Source organism: Budorcas taxicolor, chromosome 5 (assembly GCF_023091745.1).
Source record: "Budorcas taxicolor isolate Tak-1 chromosome 5, Takin1.1, whole genome shotgun sequence".
Classification (NCBI taxonomy): domain Eukaryota; kingdom Metazoa; phylum Chordata; class Mammalia; order Artiodactyla; family Bovidae; genus Budorcas; species Budorcas taxicolor.
Window position 1 is genome coordinate 4,142,169 of NC_068914.1, and position 22,633 is coordinate 4,164,801.

At 49.1% G+C, this 22,633-nt stretch overlaps 1 protein-coding gene across 1 annotated transcript; it reads right to left on the bottom strand.

Annotated features, from left to right (window-relative positions):
• Positions 1-1,358: 1,358 nt before the first annotated feature.
• Positions 1,359-2,492, bottom strand: NPY4R2 (neuropeptide Y receptor Y4-2). The gene has a single exon (XM_052641418.1). The coding sequence runs from the start codon at positions 2,490-2,492 to the stop codon at positions 1,359-1,361; it is 1,134 nt and encodes a 377-aa protein (XP_052497378.1).
• Between the last annotated feature and the right edge of the window lie 20,141 nt (positions 2,493-22,633).

Sequence of the window (22,633 nt, forward strand, 5' to 3'; positions counted from 1 at the left end):
CAGCATGACTTGGTCAGGCCTTGGCCAAAGCTCTCTCTAGGGCTCCAGACTCAAGCATCTGACTGTCCATCTGCACATCCAAGACGGCCTCAAACACAGAATGCACACAGATAAACCAAAAACCAAAACCCCGCTCATCACACTAAACGTACCAGACATGTATCCACTTTCCCAAGTCTGGAACCTGGGACTCTTCTTTCTCTCTTCCACATCCAAGTCATCTTATCTGACACCCAAAAATCTTTCCAATTCATTCTCTCCTCTTCAAAACTACTTCTGCTTTGGGGGACTACCTCTATCCCCTGATACAATAATCCTGCTTATCCGTGTGATTCTGATAGGGCTGACCCCACCATTCTGATCTAACAGTGGTCAAGGGACACAGGCCTGGGTACAGAAAGTATTCCAGCTACTTGGTCACAGTCATTGGTTAAGGACTGAGCTATCAGAGTCCTCCCCAGAGGACTTCCCTGGTGATTCAGTGGTTACGATTCGGTACTTTCAGTGCAGTGGGCCTGCGTTCAATCCCTGGTCAGAGAACCACATGACATGTGGTATAGCCAATGCAGTGCAGAACCTTAAAAAACAAACGAACGAACAAATCCTCTCCAGAGTTCTGATAGAGAGAAAGACATATTCCTTCCCTGGCAGCCCAGTTGTTAGGGCTCAGCGCTTTCATTCAAGGTGGCAGATGCAAAGAAAGAGAAAAACGATGGAGAAAGATGTGAACCCCGGAATTCCTGCTGCTCAGGGCGAATCTGCCTACTGCAAAGGAGTATGTGCAGGCTGCCAGGGTCCCTTCTCTGCAGCTGGACGTGCTAATGATACAGAGTAATCCCACTGTCGCTACCATAGAACTCTTTACTGTGTACAAAGCCCATCCACAAACATTGTCTCCCCAAAATGTTAGGGTTGACCAAGGTCCGGAACTCGGACTCCACATGCTTCGCACTTGCGTCTTCACAGTCTCACTGGTGGAAATAAAACCCCTGGGTTTCCAGGCAGGGCACACGTTGCTGAGTTACCAGGATGAACTCTGCCTGCAATAATCAGACCATCTCCAGCTCTGGCATCTGCTCAGGCTGCAAGACACACACTGTACATGACCTGTAGAATCCAGACTCAGAATTCTTCCAGGAACAATAGCTGAACCATATGAATGCCAAGCTTCACAAGGCAACTGGATACATCTGAACACCAGGCTTCACAAGGCAACTGGATACAGAAACAGGCCCTTGCTACCCTATCTAGGCCCCACAAAGCCAGTAACGACAGGCCACCCCCAGGTTGAAATGTGCCCACTCAGCTAGGTGAAAGAGCCTGGCAATGAACATAGCAAGAAGAGGCCCTAGACCTGGCTAAATTGGCTTGGACCTGCCACTGAGCCTCAGAGACCCTTTGGAGACTTCCGTGTGCACTGTGGATAGAGGCAGATGCTCAGACTCTTCCACAGGGACGCTCTGCTGGCAAGTCAGCACCAGGGCCTTGATCTCCTTCTTGAAGTTGGTGTTGAGAAAACCGTAGATGAAAGGGTTGACACAGGTGGAGGCCATGGCAAGCAGGTGGCACACCAAAAAGATGAGGTTGCCGTGACAAATGGGGATGGCCTCCTGGTACCAGTCCTCCAGGCTATTGAACACATGCAGGGGCAGCCAAAGCGCAGCAAAGGCGGCCACCATCGCCACAAGGGTCCCGTTGATCCGCTGCACCCGCCAAGCCCGCGAGCTACAGGTGCCCTTGCGGAATACCCGCCCCTGATTCCTCAGGCGCTGGTAGATGCGGACATAGCAGACCAGGATGAAGGCCAGTGGAATGCAATACTGGAAGAGCAATAGGACGGTGGTGTAGATGATGCGGTGATGGTCCAGCGGCCAGGACTCAGTACAGACCACTTTATCTGCCAGAAACTCCACGGCCTTGGAGTGATTCTTATGAAAGACATTCTCTAGGATGCTGTTGGCCAGGAATGGCAGGGAGAGGAAGCAAGCAATGAGCCAGATGACCACAATCCCCAGGTAGGCCTGGGTGACACTGGGTTTCCAGCCTGTTGGATTGATGATGAGCTGATGCCTCTCCAGAGCCACAAGGACAAGGGAGAGGATGGAGACTGTCACTGACATACACTGGATAAAGGTGGATATCTTGCAAAGGACCTCGCCAAAGACCCAGTAGTCCATGATGGTGTAGATAGCCGTGAGTGGCTGGCAGATGAGGCACATGAGGAAGTCAGAGAAGGCCAGGTTGGCAATGAGCAGGTTGGTCACATTGGCCTTCTCCTTCTGCCTAATAGTCACACATACCAGGCAGAGGTTGCCCAGGACCCCCACGATGGTCTCGATGCTGTAGGAGGTGACAATGAAGACCATGGGGTCTACGGAATCCTGGCAGTGGTCAGAGAAGTTGTATGGAGTGTGCAGTGAAGCTGACTTGCTCCTGTTTTGACCCTGTGGGGATCCTAGGAACAGCAAGGCCAAGAAGTGAGAAGTGTTCATGGTGGACAGGAGAAGATTTCAGGAGATTCAAGGATGATGCCTGCAAAGCAAAGACAAATGGCACTTAGGGATACCACCCCCTGTGTGGGATCCGGGGGAGAGTGGGGGCTAGGTAGAGAGCTTCATGGCTGCTTCCTTCCCAAGCCCGAGACCTGGAGAACCTGAGATTCAGAGACGTAAAGCAACTTGCCCAAAGTTAATTAGCCCACACAGCTAATAAGCAATGGGGCTCAGATACAAACCCAGGTCTGTCTGACATCAGAACCTGTTCCACAGACTCCCTCTGACCTCAGGGTTCGAGGCTATTTTGATGATGAAGAAATTGAAATTTTGTATGCAGAGTTCGGGGACAGAATTATTTAGGGAGCACGGGTAGAAATCCCCTCATCACACTGTATGCAAACAGAAATAGCAATACATTCTTCCATGTGCTCAGGTCCTTCCATTGGACCCTATGCCCTTTAAAAAAAGTATTTATTTGCTTCGTTGTGCTGGGTCATAGTTGCAGCACAAGGGATCTTTGATATTCGCTGTGGCATGTGAACTCTTAGCTGAGGCATGTGGGATCTAGTTCACTGACCAGCGGTCCAATTCAAGCCTCCTGTGTTGAGAGCATGGAGTCTTTGGCATCCGACCACCAGGGACGTCCCCACATTCCCTTTAGGACAGATCCAGAACCTCAGGGCTTGACATGAAATGTGCCTTCCTGGTCTCAGCCCCTACCTACTCTGCCAGCCTTGTTTCTCAGTGACATATGGCAATACTGAAGACTGCCAGGCATGCCGAAGACTAGGTCTTCAGTACACCAGCTCGCTCCTCCTGACCCAGTACATACACATCAGGCCGAGGTCAAGGGCTGCCCACTAACTACCCTATGGGTCCCCTCCATGCCTACGCTTAAGCCACAGCTTGTAGCTCCCAGAAACTGGCCTGGTCGACACTTCCATGTCAGCCTGGTCCTTTTCCTCTGGTGCCTCAACACAAAGGACTCTCTGCCAAGATCTAATTGGAATTTGGACCCCAGAACCTCCAAGTGGCAATGCCAACAGATGCTTCGATGTGGTGTGCCATCGTGTCACCACACACCATCAGAGTTCCCTTCCTCGTGACGTCTCTAGTCATCACTAATCCCACAAGCAGTTCTCAGCCTTAAGGAGACCAGAATCACTCCAGGAGCAGATCAAAAGCACAGATTCCAGAGTCCCTCACCAGGAAATGCAGTTAAGTGAGTACAGGATGGGGCCAAAGAATGTGTACTTTAACAAGTGAACCATATGATTCCGATCACATGGTCCTTGGACCCCATTTCAATAATCACTGTTTAGAAAGGGCCCTATTCAGATATTCTTTAGGGCCTTTATAATGATTTTCTATCTATGAACTGTTCACATATAAATGTTCTTCATGATCAAGTGCTAAGTTAGAGGCAGTTTTTACAGGGGATAACTGTAAATTAACCAAAGGTCAGTAAAAGCTATAATATCTGTCAGCTTTCGTAAATGTCACTTACTATAAATTTAATTTGACTTAGAAAGATGAATCACATTTGGCCATGGAAAGATTGTCATGAATTCAAAGGCAGTTTATAGTTTATTATTTCAGTTACCCAATCCCAGAGACAAGAGAATTTTTCTTCTTGTTTTTTTAAACTTTTTTTTAATATTTATTCATTTGGCTGTGCTAGGTCTTAGCTGTGGCGCATGGGATCCTTGATCTTCATTGCAGCTGTGGGATCTAGAATGGGGGCACTGAAGGCATCAGTGAAGATCCGCTCGGCTTGCAGCCCCCTTCTCGAAGAATCGCTAAAGAGTAACACAAGGGATGGTCACCAGTGAGCCAGGAAACTCCACACCAGTCCCTGCTGACTAGACCACATGGATGCCTGGACCTAAACCAACCCTTCTGCACAACAACTGGGACTGGGGCAGAGGAGGGAAGTGCTAGGGCTGGGGAAGAAACAACATGGGAAGGAGATCTTTGGGGAACCAAGAAAGGAGCAGAATTACCAGGTGGCCCTTGCATCTTTCTCCAGAGCTGCAGACACTGGAATGAAACTATTCCATAAGAGCCCACCCTAGAAAGGCCCTCTGTGCGCAGGAACTGAGGATTTCCAGGAGCAGACTCCAGGGGTGAGGCAGCAATCATTCAAACCCTGAGCCCCAGGTCAGCACGAAAGTTAGATTCCTTCTGCAGAAAGTGCACAGAGGCAGTAGGGAGAAGGCAGGGGCAGTGGGCATGCAGAGGCAATTCTGGTCTGAGTTTGGTCCTGCAGACACCTGGAAGACCCAAGTAGCCTCAAGGGCGGTACCTGGATGGGACCTGGGGAGAGAATGGGACAACTGAACCTGCCATGCCCAGAAGAGCAGAAAGGGGAATTTGGAAAGACAAGCAGGAGAGAGAAGGCAGGAACCAATCTTGGAAAGAGCCCAAAGAGCGGTGGGTGGTCTTGCCTTACTGTGGAGGGCACATGCTTTGCTGGGAGACAGGGCAGAAGGGACAGACATTAACCTTCACTCAGCTTTGGGCTCAAGACATCTTCCTGAGCATTAATCCAAACCCTAGCCATGGGAGAAAGGCTCTATTAGGCTGAACTATATGAAATCCCCAGTATCCAACTATTTTCAATCTGCAAAGACAGCAAAACCATATGACTGGATTTTATACAGCTCCATTTCAAAGAGGACACTGAGGCCCAGTTAGATGAAAGGAAGCTGCCCAAGGTCCTCAGAGTCTGTGAGTGGCAAAGCTGAACTAGAACCTTGGCTAGTCTGATTCTGAAGGCCGTGGCACCAGGCCATGCCAGACAGATTTTTTAGAAAGGAGGAAGAGAAGTCTGTGCTAAAGTAGGAGGTGAGCTGATGCGGGGCGGGAGAAATGGCAGAGGCAGAGTTGGAGACAGACATCCAAGGTCCCCAACAAAGCCTGACCAGGTGAGCACCCTGCAGTGCCGAGGTATGGCTCAGCAAAGCGACAAGATGCCCCAGCTGGGGTGGCATTGCCCAGGGTCCCCTGGCCTTGGGCCCCAGCACATTGGCTCAGACCCCTCCACCTCCCCAGCCGCTCCAAGGCTATCCCAGCCTCTCCAGCCCCTCATCCTTCCCAAGCAGACCCAGGCTTGGAGTTCCTAGTGGAATGACACTCTTGGATAGAGCTGTCTCCTTCCCAATGCAGTTTGGAACCTCAGAGGCCCCTCCTGAGGGCGAACACAAGAGCACAAGCTTCCCGGGGCGAGATGTGGGCTTGCAGGGCTATCACCAAGCGAGTGGCCATCAGTGCTGTTTTTCACCTGGATCACCTTGAAGTAATCATACCCAGTAATCACCAGGGCTTCTGAGTTGCGACCACATTGACCACTTCAAGAATTTCTGGGTGGTTTAGAATTCCCCCAAAGGACCGCACACCAAGACTGTCTCTCACTTCCCAATGCATTCCTCGGAGAGGCCCAGTGAGGACCAGGAGGCCTCAAATCTTCCAGGTGCACCCCCGAGGTGGTGATTCTGGGAGGGTTAGGGTGGACTATAATGCAAAATCAGTGGAATAGTGTCTCCAGGCTTAGCTCCCAAGCAGCTCTCCTGATCAGGGGGGGAACCACCTGCAACCCCCAGGGGAGCCCTCCCAGACTGCAGCCTGCCTTCCCAGCCGTCAGATGAAAACTAATGGAAAAAACAAATAATACAATCTTCTCAGGAGGTAAGAATGGAGACAAGGATGTCGGCTTTGTTTCCTGAAATTTCAGCAAACAGCTCCTGTCTCCTAAAGCCCGCGGCGCCCACACTTGCCACGCACCCCTTACCTCCTTTGCCTGCAGCGCGCAGAGAACACCGAGGCGGTGGGAGCCCAAATCCGCCCCAGTGGCAGGGTTCCCGCACCCGCGCCGACTGCGGCGCTCCGAGCCTCGGGCTCTGTAAAGCCCACCGGGCGCCTGGCGGAGGCAGCGCGCGGCTTCCCGGGGGCCCCTCCGACCCCGGCCCCTTCCTCCCTCGGAACCCACGGAGCGCATCCACGGGCCGGTGCCGGCCTCACCTGCTCCGGCAACCCGGCGCTCTCTCTGCTTGCGGAGCGGAGCCGCCCTGCCGGTTCACCCGCACGCCCGGCTCCCTCCCGCGCCGCCGCCGCCGCCAGCCCCCGCCCAGTCTGCCGCCCCGCGCCGCCCACGAGGACGCTCCAGCCGCCGCGGGGGACCCGGGCGTCTGCCCCGGGGCCGCGCCCGCGAGCCTTCCCATCTGCCCGCAGCTGCAGCCAGACAAACCTGCCTTCTCCACGCCCACCCCCGCCCAGGCCAGCGGGCTGGAACTGTTGCTCCCTCTGAGCTTCAGTGCCCTCATCCATGGAACGGGCATAAGAAGACCTGCCTTTCATAACCTCATGCACAGACATGAATTGCAGGCCGCTGTGAGCCTGACTGTCCCGACAGACACAGAGCTGGACAAAACAGGTGTCCCGTCCTCGGGTCATAGTGCAGTTCCCAGCCCAGAGGGGAAGGCAGACCAGGGGCAAGTAACTCAGTTACTGCAGAGAATGAGATGCTGTGGGGAAATGGTCAGCTATAGACAGATGGTCCAGGGAGCGGGCACAGTAAAGGCAAAGGCGCTGAGGCTGGAGGTATCTGGTCACTGGAGATCACGGGAGAGCCGAGTGGCTGGAGAACGCCAGGGCTTTCAGAGGGGCATTCAGGAAGAGTCAGAGAGGCCCTCGTAGATTCTGGAAAGGCCTCCAAGTTTGCTGCAACGAGAGTCAAGTAAGAAAGCTCTTCTCCAGTGGAGTCCAGGTGAGGACTTGTCTGAAATGGCACAGTGTGTATTCCAAAGGCTGCTTCAATTCTGAATATACTGCCTTATCATTTCCTCCAGGAGGCCACATGGCACAATCACCGTTTGTACCTGCAGGACCTCTTGAGAGTAGACCCTGCTTCTGGGACACTTCCTGAGTGTCAGACATGCACAACTCTTCTATGAAACCTTCCATGGCTCCCACTCACAGAAATCAAGTAAAGCAGTGGTTACCAGGGGCCACGGGTTTGGGGAAATGGGGAGGAGATACTGGTCGAAGGGTCCAAACTTCCAGTTATAAGATTAACAAGTTCTGGGGATCTAATGTACAGAAGGGTGAGTATAGCTTATAACACTGTATTATATACTCAAAAGTTGCCAAGAGAGTAGATCTTAAATTCTCTTATCATAAAAAAAGAAATGGTAATTATGTGAAAGGGTGGAGATATTATCTAATGCTTTGGTGGTAATCGTTTTGCCATATGTAAGTGTATCAGATCAACTCATTGTAAACCTTAAGTGTACATAATGTTATATGTCAATTATATCTCAATAAATATACATGGAAAAACAAACTTCCATGGCGCCCCATGACCCACAGGACACGGCCCAGATCTCCCAGCCACTCCCCCCATACACCAAGGAACCCCAGATGTACCATCCATAGTGCTGACTACGGAAATGGTTCCAGAGCGGTGGGCAGTGGCCCCTTCTAGAATGACAGCTGTCATTTACGGTGCAAGTGGGCTCTGCAGGCAATACCCTGTTGGATCATCAGAACAGCTCTGAGGGTGAGCATTTTTGTTTCTGTTTTACTGATGAAACCAAGTGAGACTCAAAGATTGAGCAACTTCCCCAAAATTACTCAGCTAAAAAACTGAATGGTCAGATCATGCCCATCAAACACCCAAGCCTCTGCCGGCTGGTTGCCCGGGTTTGCACCTGCCATATCTCCTTTCAGGATCACTCTCCTCCCTACCTTGACTCCCTGGGAAACTGCTGCTCCTCCTTCTCAGCCCAGCTCCAGTGTCCCCGGGCCATGATGTCTTCTTGCTGCAGAAGCAGGTGGCACAGCCTGTGTGTATGTTCATACAGCATACTCCCGTGTCCAGGGCACGGCTCCTGCCTCTGCCCTCAGAGCCCATTACGGGTCCATACACAGTGACAGCACGTGACAAAGGAAGGAAGGAATGCATTTAGCAGAACTTAATTATAATGACTCACTGGAAAAGACCCTGATGCTGGGACAGATTGAAGGCAGAAGAAGAAGAGGACGAGAGAATAAGATGGTTGGATGGCATCACTGATGCAAAGGACACAAACAGGCAAACTCTAGGAGTTAGTGAGGAACAGGTTAAGCCTGGTGTGCTGCAGTCCACGGAGTCATGAAGAGTTGGACACAACTTGGCAACTGAACAACAACAATCATAATGATGGCTTCCAGGAGTCTAAAGTGAAGAGTCTTTCTTGTTTAGAAACCACTCACTTATAGACAACTGTTCTCTGTGTGGGCAAGAACTCAGACACTGACATCTCCTCCTCACGGGGCAGCTATGTGGAGCCATGGATTGAGGTCTTACCGGTGAGCCTTTTAAACAACTTCCCAGAGCTCCTAGGCCTTAGCTCAAGCCCGTGTAGAACAGACAGCAGCTGATGGGGCAGTAAAAATAGTGACCAGATCCTGTGCCAGACAAAAGTACTCTCTCTTACGCCCACCTCATAAAGTATGATCATCCCATATCACAGGTGAGAAAGCTGAGGTTGGGGGAGCTGGAGTGTCTTGTCCCCTTCAATCCAAATTGTAGATAGCGGGGTTGGGGTTTGAACCCAGAGTCCAAGCTCTGTCTCCAGCGTTCAAATACCCCTGAGAGCGGATAAGCAGACATTCTTAGTTAAGCAACACAGCAAGAGCTGGCTGTCAGACCTTTTGCTGACAGGAAGGAAACAGCAACAGCCAGGGAAGGAAACAGCAACCCCTGGTGGCAGCTGAGCCCTGCAAAGAGCAGAGCAAGAATATCTAAAGCTCCCTGAGAAAACAGAGCCCATGAGCAAGAAATCTGGAGTTGTACTTCCCTACTCGCTGCTATAGGAGGCCAGGACCCCAGTCTGGGAGATCCTACCAATGGGGAGACTGCATTCCACAGTATCTGGGGGACAAGCATCTTGGAACAAGTGATGAAACTTGAATGGAACCTGGGGTTGAGAGGGTAGTTATGTCTCAATGCTAACTGCCTGAATCATGATGGTTGTGTTTTGGGAGAGTAGGAGAAGGTGCTTTTCTGTAAGTAAGAGACAATAAAATTAGTATTTGGAAAAGAGGGGCTTCTTGTTGGCAGCTTACTCAAATGGTTCAGAAAAAATACTGTTTATCCTCACTTGCAGTTTTTCATAAGCCCAAAATTGTTTGCATTTATATATATGTAAACCTTTGAAGAAGGCTGAGCGCCGAAGAATTGATGCTTTTGTGGTGTTGGAGAAGACTCTTGAGAGTCCCTTGGAATGCAAGGAGATCCAACCAGTCCATTCTGAAGGAGATCAGCCCTGGGATTGCTTTGGAGGGAATGATGCTAAAGCTGAAACTCCAGTACTTTGGCCACCTCCTGTGAAGAGCTGACTCACTGGAAAAGACTCTGATGCTGGGAGGGATTGGGGGCAGGAGGAGAAGGGGACGACCGAGGATGAGATGGCTGGATGGCATCACCGACTCAATGGACATGAGTTTGAGTGAACTCTGGGAGTTGGTGATGGACAGGGAGGCCTGGCGTGCTGCAATTCTTGGGGTCGGACACAACTGAGCGACTGAACTGAACTGAACTGAAACCTTTGATATTTTTAAATATCAAGTTTTTTTAACCTTCATGGAATAAAACAGAAATAGAAACTGAAAGCAGTAACATCTAAAAATAGAATTGTTGGGCCAGAAAGAATGTTAACATCAGTTATGTGAGTAATAGGAACATAGACCATTTGTTTTCTTCTCTCTGTTAAAGAAAAATTCATAATTATATTTTATTTTTAGAAAGAATAAAAGAGGGAGGGGTGTTCAGGATGGGGAACACATGTATACCTCCAGATTCATGTTGATGTATGGCAAAACCAATACAATATTGTAAAGTAATTAACCTCCAATTAAAATAAATAAATTTATATTTAAAAAATAAAAAATAAAAATAATAAAAGAAATTAAATGATATCTCATAGCGCAGAGTATAAAGCTTGATAACAATCATTCTAGCCTCAGTTTCATCATCTGTAAAATGGAGCCAAGACTGGTTTAGGTTCATGACAAGGTGAGGACGCAAAGGATTAAAGAATAATCCTTTGAAAACTTCAAAGTCTTTCAAAGACACCTGGGAGGGAGACATGAGGAAGGGACGCCAGGACTTCAGGATCAGGCAGCGGATATGGGTCTGGTCTTCCAGGAAACCCTCTAAGTGGTAGGCAGGTCTGCTGAAGAGGATGCACCTGCTGGGGAAGGTGGCTCCCAGATCCTGGGAGATCACATGCTCTTTGTTTGCCTTTTCTCCCTGTTGAAGCCATAAAGAGCCTGGGCTGTTAAATAACTTACTCTGATCACAGGAGAAAAAGGTAAGGGATTTCAGCTAAGTGATCTACCCTTTTCCTGCCTGACTCCAGACAGGTGGCATGGCCCTGGCTCCCCACTCTGCCTTTCTCCAGGGTAAAGCCAGACTTCCCATTGCCTTTTCCCAGCCCCTCCTTACTGATGTTTCCCTCCTTCTCTATTCCATTTTAAGGAAGGACAGTGCAGAACATGTCTGCCACCAGAGAGAATGGAGGAAGAGGGCGCAGATGATCAGATGAAGCTCAAAATAGCATTTTTCCTACTAAATAGAGAGTAAGAGAAAGACGAGGACAGAGAGATATCATTTCCCCAAAAGCCCACAGTCCCCAGGTTAATCCTCTGCTAACCCAGTGGAGTCACTAGCCCACAGTGCATCAACTATCCCTTTGTGGGGGACAGGGAGAGATAGCAAAGTAGTTCAGCCTGTATGTTTTGTATTCACATCCCTAACTCCTGTTCCTGCCTCCTGGGACCTTCTGGGATCCATTCAAAATGTCCACAGTCATTTAACAAAATTTTAAATCATCTGTATGTGGTAGACAGTGGACAGAGTTCAGTTCCCCAAGACAAGTTCTAAAAGAAGTTTTGATCCAGGAATTCCAAAATGGATGCAGATGAAATATTAAGTAAAATATCCACCAGATTACAGCATGCTTTGGAGGAAGAATTTACTCCAGGCTACTCCGAATCTCAGATTGTGCTCAGCTGTGCTGTCCTTCCAAGCTCACCTGATACAATAATGTATGGGTCAGCTATCACGGAGTAACAAACAACTCAAAATCTCAGTGACAAACAAACATAATTTCAGGTCAGCTGGTGGTTAGCTGAGCTAGGCTGTGCTCGAGGGGGCAGCTCTTCTTTGAGCTGTGGGCTCAGCTGGACTAGCTCCTCACCAAGGTTTAAATTCCTCCACCTGTTCACTCATTGTGGGCCCAGGCTGAAAGGGCAGTTCAAAAGAAGCTCTACTCATTAAGATGGCACAGGTACAAGAGGACAAATCCAGCTATAGAGGCTAATTTCCAGTCCTCCTTGAGTCACAACTGCGAACGTCTATTGGCCAAAGCAAGCTACGTGGCTGAGCACAAAGTCAAGGGGCAAGGAATTACCCTGCAACCACCCTAAGGCAAAATCAAGCCGCAAGGCCACACCCCGCATAATAGGTCCAGAAACTAATCCAAACTGGGGTTGGGGGGAGTAAAATAAGTTTGAACAACAGCGAATCATGGATAATAATATAGTTTTAGAAATACTAAAGGAACCAACATTTGCTTCTATCACATTAAATTAAAATACAAAATTTCTCCCCAATATTCATCATCCAGTCCAATTCTTTTTTCCTACAAATAATTTTAGATCTTCCACCTATGAAAGAAACCCATTGCATTTTCTAATGAAAAAAAAATAAAAGAAGCTCAAAATTTCCCTTCCACTAGACCAGGTTCACTCCACTGTCCGGGTGGATTCTCTGTTTCCTGGATGTCTTTATTCAATCGTAATTTTCTTTTTCCACAGATGTGTGCTGGGTCTTGTTTGAAAGCCCATCTTGGATTTAGGGTTCTTGCTGAGCTGGCATGGAGCATCTTTTTTGTTACCTGGAGGTAGTGAAGGCTGGGAGGGTGAAGAGAGGAGCATGGTCTGGATGTGCCAGTCATTAGCCTCATATATACATGCGTGCTCAGTGGCGAACAACTCTGCGACCCCATGGTCTGTAGCCCATCAGACTCCTTTGTATGTGTGGAATTTTCCAGGCAAGATTACTGGAGTGGGTTGCCATTTCCTACTCCAGGGTACCTTCCCGACTCAGGAGTCGAAACCAAGTCTCTTGCATCTCCTGCTCTGGCCGGCGGACTCTTTTCCAACTGTGCCTCCCAGATGTACAGGCTGGTGAGCTAACAGGTATAAAAGCCCAGGCAGGTGAGGAGGGCTACACTGGGAGCGCAAGGCTCGATTTACGGCAGGAGAAGTTGCCCAGCGAAGGCTAGGGCAGAGTTCCTGGTCAGCCAGGGGCAGGTCAGGCAGTGGTCAGAAAGACCAAAAGGTCAGACCTGGGACACTGTCCCTGGCCCCTGGGTGTCTCTCTCTGACTTCCCATCTGCTACAAGCTGAACTGTGTTCCCCTCAAACTCATCTGTGAAGTTTTAACCCTCAGGACCTCAGGATGTGACTTTTATTTGAAGATGGGGTCTTTACGGAGAAAGTCAAGTTAAAGCGAGGTCATTAGGATGGACCCTAATCCAATGTGACTCGTGTCCTTACAAAAAGGGGAAATTTGGACACAGAGACAGACGTGCACAGAGGGAAGATGACATGAGAACACAAGAAAGAGACAGCCATCTATTACTAGCCAGGTAGAGAAGCCTGGAACAGATCCTTCCCAGAATGAACCAACCCAGCCAATACCTTAGTCTTGGACACTGACCTGCAAAACCATAAGACAACGCATGTCTGTTGTTTAAGTCTGGGGTGCTTGCTTGCAGCAGCCCCAGGAAGTGAACGCATCATCTCTCAGTGTCTGTGCCTTCTGCTCCTCTCTCCTTGTCCCTCTTTTGTAGGGTGACCAACATCTCTGCTTTTCCTGAGCCTGCGGGGTTCTCCAGGATATGGATATTGAGGCTAAAAGCAGGAAAACTGGGGCAACTTGGTCATCCTACATCTTTCATCTTCTTCAGTCTGTCTGTGTCTCCATCTTTCTCTCCCCATCTCTCTCAGGTCCTCCTTATTCTGCTAATGCCTTTCATAAATGTCTGTTCTACACGCAGCATCTGGTCTGTGTGTGGCCTGCGATGATCAGTCAGAGAGGTGGTATCTGGAAGGTGCAAGCTGACCAAAAGCAGAGGTCTTCATGTCTCGGTGACCACAGAGCTGCTCAGAGAAGGTAGCACCCAAGGCGTGGCTCCCACTATAATGCCTGGGCAGCCAGGCCAGGCAGCAGGTGAGGGCCCAGCACAGTTACTTTCTTTAAAACTTTCTGCCAATATCCCAGCTCTGCAGGTTGCAACCCACTTGTTCAGTTGCTAAGTGGTGTCTGACTCTTTGCGACCTCATGGATTGCAGCACACCAGCCTTCCTTGTCCTTTACTGTCTCTCGGAGTTTGCTCAGACTCATGTCCATTGAGCTGGTGATGCCATCCAACCATCTTATCCTCTTTCACCCCCTTCTCCTCCTGCCCTGGGTGTGAAATCCATCAGGGATAAGCATGGGTTTTTTTCTTTCTTTCCTTTTTGTTTGTTTGTTTTGACTGTGCTGCATGGCTTGCAAGATCTTAGTTCTCCACCCAGGGATTGAACCTCTGCCCTCGGCAGTGAAAGCACAGAGTCCTAACCACCAGGGACCACCAGGAAATTTCCAGGGGTCAGCATGTTTTTAATGAAAATAAATATAATAGAAGAAAATATACCAGTGTGTGTGCATTTGTGTGTGTGTGCATGCGTGCGTGTGCCCTGAGCCACACAGTAATTTATAGTTCTTGCTGTTGATTATAGCCACAAAGTCTGAGGAGCCTAGCCCAACTCACAATGCCAGCTTGAATGCAGAGAAGCTTGGAAAGCCAAGGGTTGGGGATAGTTATATACAATCATTCATAAAAAGAGGACTTGGGCAGAGAAGTCAGAAGCAAACCCTTGGGCATCAGGAAGACAAGCAGGGCAAGCTGGGCAAGCTGTTTTAAAATAAACAGTATGGCAATCATTCTGATGGTTGATGCCTTGTTCCTACAGTTGGCACTATTCTGATGGCTGGTACTTATTCTGACTTGTGCCATTTTAATGGATATTTTTAATAACCTGTGCACCAGGCTAAAACTATGGAAAACACAGCCCTTTGAAATTTAATTCTGAATATAAAACATTTGGGGAATATAACATCCTTGAACCTGTGTCAATGTATACAGTATTGAGGGAATACAACAGTCAGAAATGATGTCTTTCGTAGATAACTATTACATGTTTTCCATACCAATATATATTTGACCAAAGAGAATGATTTCATAAATAAATGATTAAAAATAAAATTAATAAATTTTTAAAGAGAAAATGTAAATAAATAAATAAAGTGACTCTTATGCTGGAAGCAGAGACTTTTAAAAACTCCAACAGGCCTCCTTCAGTTTTGTGTGTTCCTCCACTTGGCAGCTGGCTCGGTTCCCAGATGTGGGATAATGCTCTTGGATTGTTGCAGCTCTCTAATTTATCTACTGTTACAGAAACAATCAGTCGCAGTGCACAGCTTACACCTCCAGTGCTCATTTGTCAGAATTCGACTTTTAATAAGTCTGGAACAGGAAAGCCACACTTCCTTTCTTAAGTGCTTCATAACATATGGCAGTGGTTATACCTTACATAAGATAGCCTGTTTATACCGATGTTTAAACGCTGCTGCTGCTGCTGCTAAGTCGCTTCAGTCGTGTCCGACTCTGTGCGACCCCAGAGACGGCAGCCCACCAGGCACCCCCGTCCCAGGGATTCTCCAGGCAAGAACACTGGAGTGGGTTGCTATTTCTTTCTCTAATGCATGAAAGTGAAAGTGAAGTCGCTCAGTCATATCCGACTCCTAGCGACCCCATGGACTGCAGCCTACCAGGCTCCTCCGCCCATGGGATTTTCCAGGCAAGAGTACTGGAGTGGGGTGCCATTGCCTTCTTTTAACGCTAGTGCTTCCCAAACATTTATTTTCTGCTTATTTGTGAAGTGGATGTATTTCGGAAGACATCGTGGGATGGAAAAACAGCCTCATCGTCCATTCATTTATCCATGCGCTCATTTAGTAAGCAGTCATTACCAGACTCCTATCATACGCCAGAAGCTCTTGCAGGTTCAGGATGCAGAAGCCAGCGATATTCTCACCGTTGTGGGTGGCAGTGAGCATCTATCCAAAGAGTTTCCTGGAATGTATGAGAAAAGAAGCACTACTCCCACCCTCTTCCAGTTATGCCTGCTTTACCCCGAAGTGGAGAGGGGGTCCCCAGGGTGGCATGGCCCCAGGAGCCCACGTAGAGCGCCAACCAGGGGGGACCGGAGCTGCGCCCCCAGCAGGCCTTCCCCAGGGCCGGCCTGCCCACTCCGCGACTCACTTCGCTCCGGGTCCCGCCCTCCTCCGAGCCCCCACGACCAAGCGTAGGAGCTCACAACACGTGGGCGGCGTGGCCCACAGGTTTTATTGGGGGGAAGCTCTCGCCTGAGCCGCGTTGCGCAGCTGCCAGCTCTCGTCTCGCTCCCTCCCCTAGGGACTTAGGGCGGAGCAGACGCGCCCCCACCGCCAGGAGTGGAATCGGGTCCCCAAAGAGCCTGAACTCGAGGCTCGGCGTCTCCGCCGAGTTGCCCCGGAGCCCGAGGGGAGGGCAGCGCGACCCTCGACTTCGCCCACGGCTGCACTGTAGCTGCATTCGGGCCGGACCTCGCCGGGCAAGCCGGGTCAGCCCTCAGGGCCGGGGCCAAGTTAAGTGGGAGCGGACCCAGCCCTGCGTCCTCCGGCTTCCGCGGGAAATAAACTTCTGAATCCCACACCACGGGTTCGCGTTCGGGTGGAGCCGCTCTCGCTGTTTAGGAAGAGCCGGGGGCAGCGGAACTTTCGTCAGTCCTCTAGCTCCTGCCCTCCACCTGGCTCGCTGGGGCTGGCGGGAGTGGGGAGAGAGCCAAGCTGTGCCTCCCGTTGGGAATGGGGAGCAGGAGGCACAGAATCGCTGCTGGAGTCGCAGTGCACGACCTCCGGAGGGAGGAGAAGTGGGAGGGGGGCGGAGGTGACTTGGTGTCCCCGGGCAGGGCCCGCTGAAGTGGGACTCAGCCTCCTAACCATCCCCCCACCCATCCATACAGTTCCAGTAGTATTTAATTGCATCTTGGGCTCTCCAAGAACTTTTCCTTTTATGGCAGAAAGCGAAGAAAAACTAAAGAGCCTCTTGATGAAAGTGAAAGAGGAGAGTGAAAAGGGGGTCTTAAAACTCAACATTCAGAAAACTAAGATCATGGCATCTGGTCCCATCAGTTCAGTTCAGTCACTCAGTCGTGTCTAACTCTTTGCGACCCCATGAACTGCAGCATACCAGGCCTCCCTGTCCATCACCAACTCCCGGAGTTCACCCAAACCTATGTCCATTGAGTCGGTGATGCCATCCAACCATCTCATCCTCTGTGGTCCCCTTCTCCTCCTGCCCTCAATCTTCCCCAGCATCAGGGTCTTTTCAAATGAGTCAGCTCTTCGCATCAGGTGGCCAAAGTATTGGAGTTTCAGCTTCAGCATCTGTCCTTCCAATGAATATTCAGGACTGATTTCCTTTAGGGTGGACTGATTGGATCTCCTTGCAGTCCAAGGGACTCTCAAGAGTCTTTTCCAACACCACAGTTCAAAAGCATCAATTGTTCTGTGCGTACCTTTCTTTATAGACCAACTCTCACATCCATACATGACCACTGGAAAAACCATAGCCTTGACTAGACGGATCTTTATTGACAAAGTAATGTCTCTGCTTTTGAATATGCTGTCTAGGTTGGTCATAACTTTCTCTCCAAGGAGTAAGCGTCTTTTAATTTCATGGCTGCAATCACCATCTGCAGTGATTTTGGAGACTCCCAAAATAAAGTCTGCCACTGTTTCCACTGTTTCCCCATCTATTTGCCATGAAGTGATGGGACCGGATGCCATGATCTTACTCACTTCATGGCAAATAGATGGGGAAGCAATGGAAACAGTGACAGATTATTTATTTTTGGGCTCCAAAACCACTGCAGATGGTGACTGCCGCCATGAAATTAAAAGACGCTTGTTCCTTGGAAGAAAAGTTATGACCAACCTAGACAGCATATTAAAAGGCAGAGACATTACTTTGCCAACAAACGTCCATCTAGTCAGAGCTATGGTTTTTCCAGTAGTCATGTATGGATGTGAGAGTTGGACTATAAAGAAAGCTGAGCGCCAAAAAATTGATGCTTTTAAACTGTGGTGTGGTGTTGGAGAAGACTCTTGAGAGTCCCTTGGACTGCAAGGAGATCCAACCAGTCCATCCTAGAGGAAATCAGTCCTGAGTGTTCATTGGAAGGACTGCTGCTGAAGCTGAAACTCCAATACTTTGGCCACCTGATGTGAAGAACTAACTCCTTGGAAAAGACCCTGATGCTGGAAAAGACTGAAGGCAGGAGGAGAAGGGGATGACAGAGGATGAGATGGTTGGATGGCATCACCATGAGTATGAGTAAACTCTGGGAGGGAGTTGGTGATGGACAGGGAGGCCTGGTGTGCTGCAGTTCATGGTGTCGCAGAGTCGGACGCAACTGAGCTACTGAACTGAACTGAACTGACTGGGCTCTCCAGCTTAAAACTGATCCATGGATTCAAAACTCATTCATAGGCTCAATGGTCCCTTGAAGAGCTCAAAGATACTGATTTGTATATTCTCTGAGGAGGAACCAAGACCCTGCCCCAAGATTGCTCCATTGTTTCTTGGCCTCCCCTACCTTGTTTGTGAAGCCCCCCTTCCCTGATCAGCAATGTTTAAACCTGGCCTTTGGAACTCCAGGAAGGTCATGTAGGCCGAATGAAGTCTTATTTCCTAGCAACAAGAAACAGGGACACAAGCTTTGTGTCCCAGGAGCACCCACAGGGTCCTGCTTGGTTTCAAGCTGATCCCTAAGAAGTACTGTTAGAAAGATGCCATTCTGCCCTCCCCTTGAAGGCTGCTGATAGGCTTTAAGGCTCTAACCCCCCTCCTGGCTCCCACCCACCAGGGCTGTGGTAGTGTATGGAGGAGGAGGAGGTGCAGGAGGGCCCTGGGAGCCAGATGACTGGCTGTGAGGGGGGCGTTGCATTCACACCAGTGAGTGACCTCAGGCACTCCATCCCTTGCTCCTCAGAGCTCAGGTGCCCTGACTCCCTAATGGGTGGCGCTGGAAGCCAGTGGGCGGAGTGTGCCATGTGATGCCAATAAGAGGATATGCCCTCCAGCTGCACTCCTGCTGGAGGGTCAGTTATGCCCAGATGTCCTCCAAAGGTCCAAGTCCAGGCCATGAGGCATAGCTTTGCAGGGGCCAGTGACTCTGGGCCAGGGGCCCTTGAATGAGATGGTGGGTACTGACCAATGAATCATCTTGTCTTTGGAAGTGGTTCATGCAGATCTTTATGTGGGTACATCAGGCAAACTGGAACTAGGTGCTGGGTGCCCTGTAAGGGAAGCTGAATCTGCCCTCTGTACCCCGACACCAAATTAAATTTTGGAGATGGTGTTTTGGGTGAAGTAGAAAATATAGCTTTATTGCTTTGCCAGGGAGAGGAGGTCACAACATGCTAATGCCCTCAAAAGTGTGTGTCCTGGAGCGGTAGTAAAGAGTTGTAATGGTTGAAAGCTGGTGCGATCAACTGATAGACATTATTCTAATTGGTTGGTAAGTAGGAGATGAGTTTGGGTAAGCTCCAGAAGTTGGTGATGGGCAGGGAAGCCTGGCGTGCTGCAGTCCATGGGGTCGCAAAGAGCTGGACGTGACTGAGCAACTGAACTGAACTGAAGTGGGAGCCAGCATCATCAATTTGAGGTTCCCACTGGTCTGAGTGCTCTGTCATGTTAATTTCTCCCACCTGGTAAGGCAAGACAGCTCAAAGCTATGGTCTTCTTTGAGGGGAACCACAGCACTTCCCCCAAGTCTACACTGTTGCTTCTGTTCCTGCCTTAGCTTGTCTCTGCATCCCCCTCCCTTCCCCAGTTAGCAAAGGTTTGAACCTGTTTCTTGGAACTCAGGGAGGGTCTTAAAAGTTGAATGAAGCCTATTTTCTGTAACCAAAAAACGGAGGCCCCAGAAAGGCGTTTTTGCCCAGGAATCCCACAGGGTCCTGCTCAGTATCATAAGGCCCCAAGAGATATTTTGTAAATAGAAAGGGAACAAGTGTAGACATGAAAGACCCAGAAGGTCAAGGATAACACATTCTCCATCCCTTTCTTTCCCCTTTTCCTTCCACCCTTCCTCCTCCCCTCTACCCCTTTGTCCATCTTTCCAGCCTTTTTCCATTCTTCTCTCCCCCTTCCCTCCTTGCTCCCTCCACCCTTTCCTCTTTTTCTTTCCCTTCCTTTCTCTCTTCCCTTTATCATTTCCTCTCATTTTTTTCTTCCCTTCCTTCCTTCCATTGAACAGATGTGTTCTGGGATCTGCCGGGTGCTGTTCATAGTTTGCATGAAACTTTGGTGCCCTTTCTGTCGTGACAAGTACTAGCAAACGTTTTTGCACTGTGTCACCTACCCCTGCTCCTTTCTTCCTTTATCAATTAGCATATATCCAACAGTTGCCTTAGAGGAAAAAAGCTAATATGATTACGGACTTCACTTTCAAGAAGGAAGGTTAAAATCAAATTTAGAGATTGAAGTATATTATGTGAAAAGCTGAATAATAGTGAAATTGAAGAGAAAAAGTTAAAATTTTACATAACCTCCTGCTCATTCTGCCTCTGTAACTCAGCTTGCTCCTTGCAAAGTCTGGATCACGTAGGTCACGTAGTCTCAGAAAGTGGGTATTTATGATACTAGGAACTGGAGCTTATCTCACTCACCCTTGTCCTGCTCTTTGCAATTGCCCAGCCGCTGCAAACCTGCTTAATCATGCCTGTCCGTGTAAAGGTCAGGCATCCCCCTCCCCATCATGAAACCGCTTAGTTTAAACCAGCCTATTAGCAGCTAGTGTTGCCCACTGTAGTCTGCCTATAACAACTCTGTAACCCCTTTGTTCGGGGCTCAGAGCTTGGAGTGTTAACTCCTCTGAGCCCGCTGGCATCATAAACCGGAGTTCTCCAACTCTCCAAGCGGGGTGCTTGGTTTCTGCATTACTGGTTTGTGCAACAGAATAATTCCATGATGTCACAGAACAAGGATGTGAGATGCCAGAAGACAGCAAGAGCATCATTAGAGTGAAGCAAGACAGCGACTGAGTTTAGAGAATGGAGCAGTTTTTGTGGGTTGGATGGGAAGGTGTTATAGGGAAGGAACACGTGTTCCAAATAGGATTTTCCTATTTGGAAAAGAGAACATTTCAGTCCAGGAAAGGGAAATGACCTGGATAAAGGTTCAGCAGTGGGTCTTTTTTTGTTGTTTGTCAGATGTTTTCCAGAGGAAAGTTCCAACCCAGGAAACCTTCACCATCTCCCAGGGCTCTTTGGCACCACCTCCTCTTCAGTTTTGTATCTCTCGCCACATTTTAAATTCAGCTGTTGGTGGGCTCAGGGGAAGCACCCAGTTTCTCCCCACCCCTGCCTTGACCAACAGACTGGCCACTTTTGGCTGCACATAAAGAACTCTTTGGAGAACGCCGGAAGCCAGCGTGAGGAATTCCACCCATGACAAGGTCATGCGTCAGAGATCTGATGGGCAGGGTCGAGTCAGATCTTAGGTTTTCCCCTTGGCATTTCCTGAGCATGTACCCCTAAAAATAAGAATCTGCCTGCTTTTCCACTCTTCTGACATTCTCTGGAAAAAGTCAATTCAGGGCTTTAGTCTTCTGCATTTGAAAGAGTGTTTCAATCCAAAAACCCCTCTGATGGCTTTCTAGCCTGCCTGCAGGACTCGTACAGCTGTGCGTGTGATTGTTTGAGGCCTCCTGTGCGTGTGATTGTTTGAGGCCTCCTGACCACAGGAGGCACAGGAAGCTTAAACACCCTAGGAACGTAGGGGCTTCCGAGGATCAAAGTCACTAGAATAGGACTGATTAAAGGTTTCATTTGTTGAGCCAATAGTAAAGTAAGGTAAAGTTGCTCAGTCATGTCCGACTCTTTGTGACCCCATGAACTGTAGCCTACCAGGCCCCTCTGTCCGTGGGATTTTCCAGGCAAGAGTACTGGAATGGGTTGCCATTTCCTTCTGCAGGGCTCGAACCCTAGTCTCCAGCATTGCAGACAGACGCTTTACCGTCTGAGCCACCAGGGTATATAGAAAAACAATTAGTAGGCCTGGTATTAGCAACATTAGATCTTTGAGTTAAGTACCTTCTTTGTTATAACCCACTGTGCCTTTGTTCTATAGAGATGTAACTTTAGTGCTTTAAGGAGATGCAGATTAAAGAAAAACATTTAGGGGAAACGAAATTAACATTCATTAAGGAAGAGAGCCAAAAACTGTTAACAAGCCTCTTGGCCAAAAGATAATGTAAATCACCTGAGACCTTTTGTATACAAAAAGATATACAGAAAGAGTCTGGGCTGCTAACACTACATAATTTTGTATTACCCATTGATCTCTGTGTATAATCAAAAGTATAAAAGGCCTTGAAGGACAATAGAAGGGGAGCCAGTCACTGGACTGGTGTCCCCCGTGTCTCCTCTTTACTCTAATTTCAGGCTGAATTCCCGTCTGGGGCGTGGAGGCTCACTGTGTCTACTTACTTGTCCCGGCTTCTAAGATCTGTAAGAGAGAGAGCCCAAGGCGGGGCACTCTCCGATATTCAAACGGGTGCCGGCGGCCTAACGTAGACGGTGCAAGCTCCTTGTCTGGAACTTTATTGGTTTTCCACGTAACCCAAGTTAATCATCCTCTTCTCTCCACTTAATCTTCCTACTACACTATTTCTTCCTAATCTAATCTTATATTAATAAATAAATAAGTCTTTTCTCGCCAACGCCGTCCCTGCTTCAAATTCCCTGGATCCACCAGGGCTGGACCCCGGCAAGAGAGGACCTCTAAACTGAAGAGAGAGCGCTGAACTGTCGTTTCCAGCTTAGTGGTTGAAATGCCAACTGAAGTCTTGTCGGCTCTGGAAGGGCCAGAGCACTGCTTTCAAGGCTCATGCTCTGACATGCTGGTGACCTCAGAGGGCCTGAAGTCAAAGAT

What these genes read in the sequence shown, in the direction of transcription:
- NPY4R2 (XM_052641418.1), bottom strand. Translation starts at nt 2,492, where the DNA reads ATGAACACTTCTCACTTCTTGGCCTTGCTGTTCCTAGGATCCCCACAG.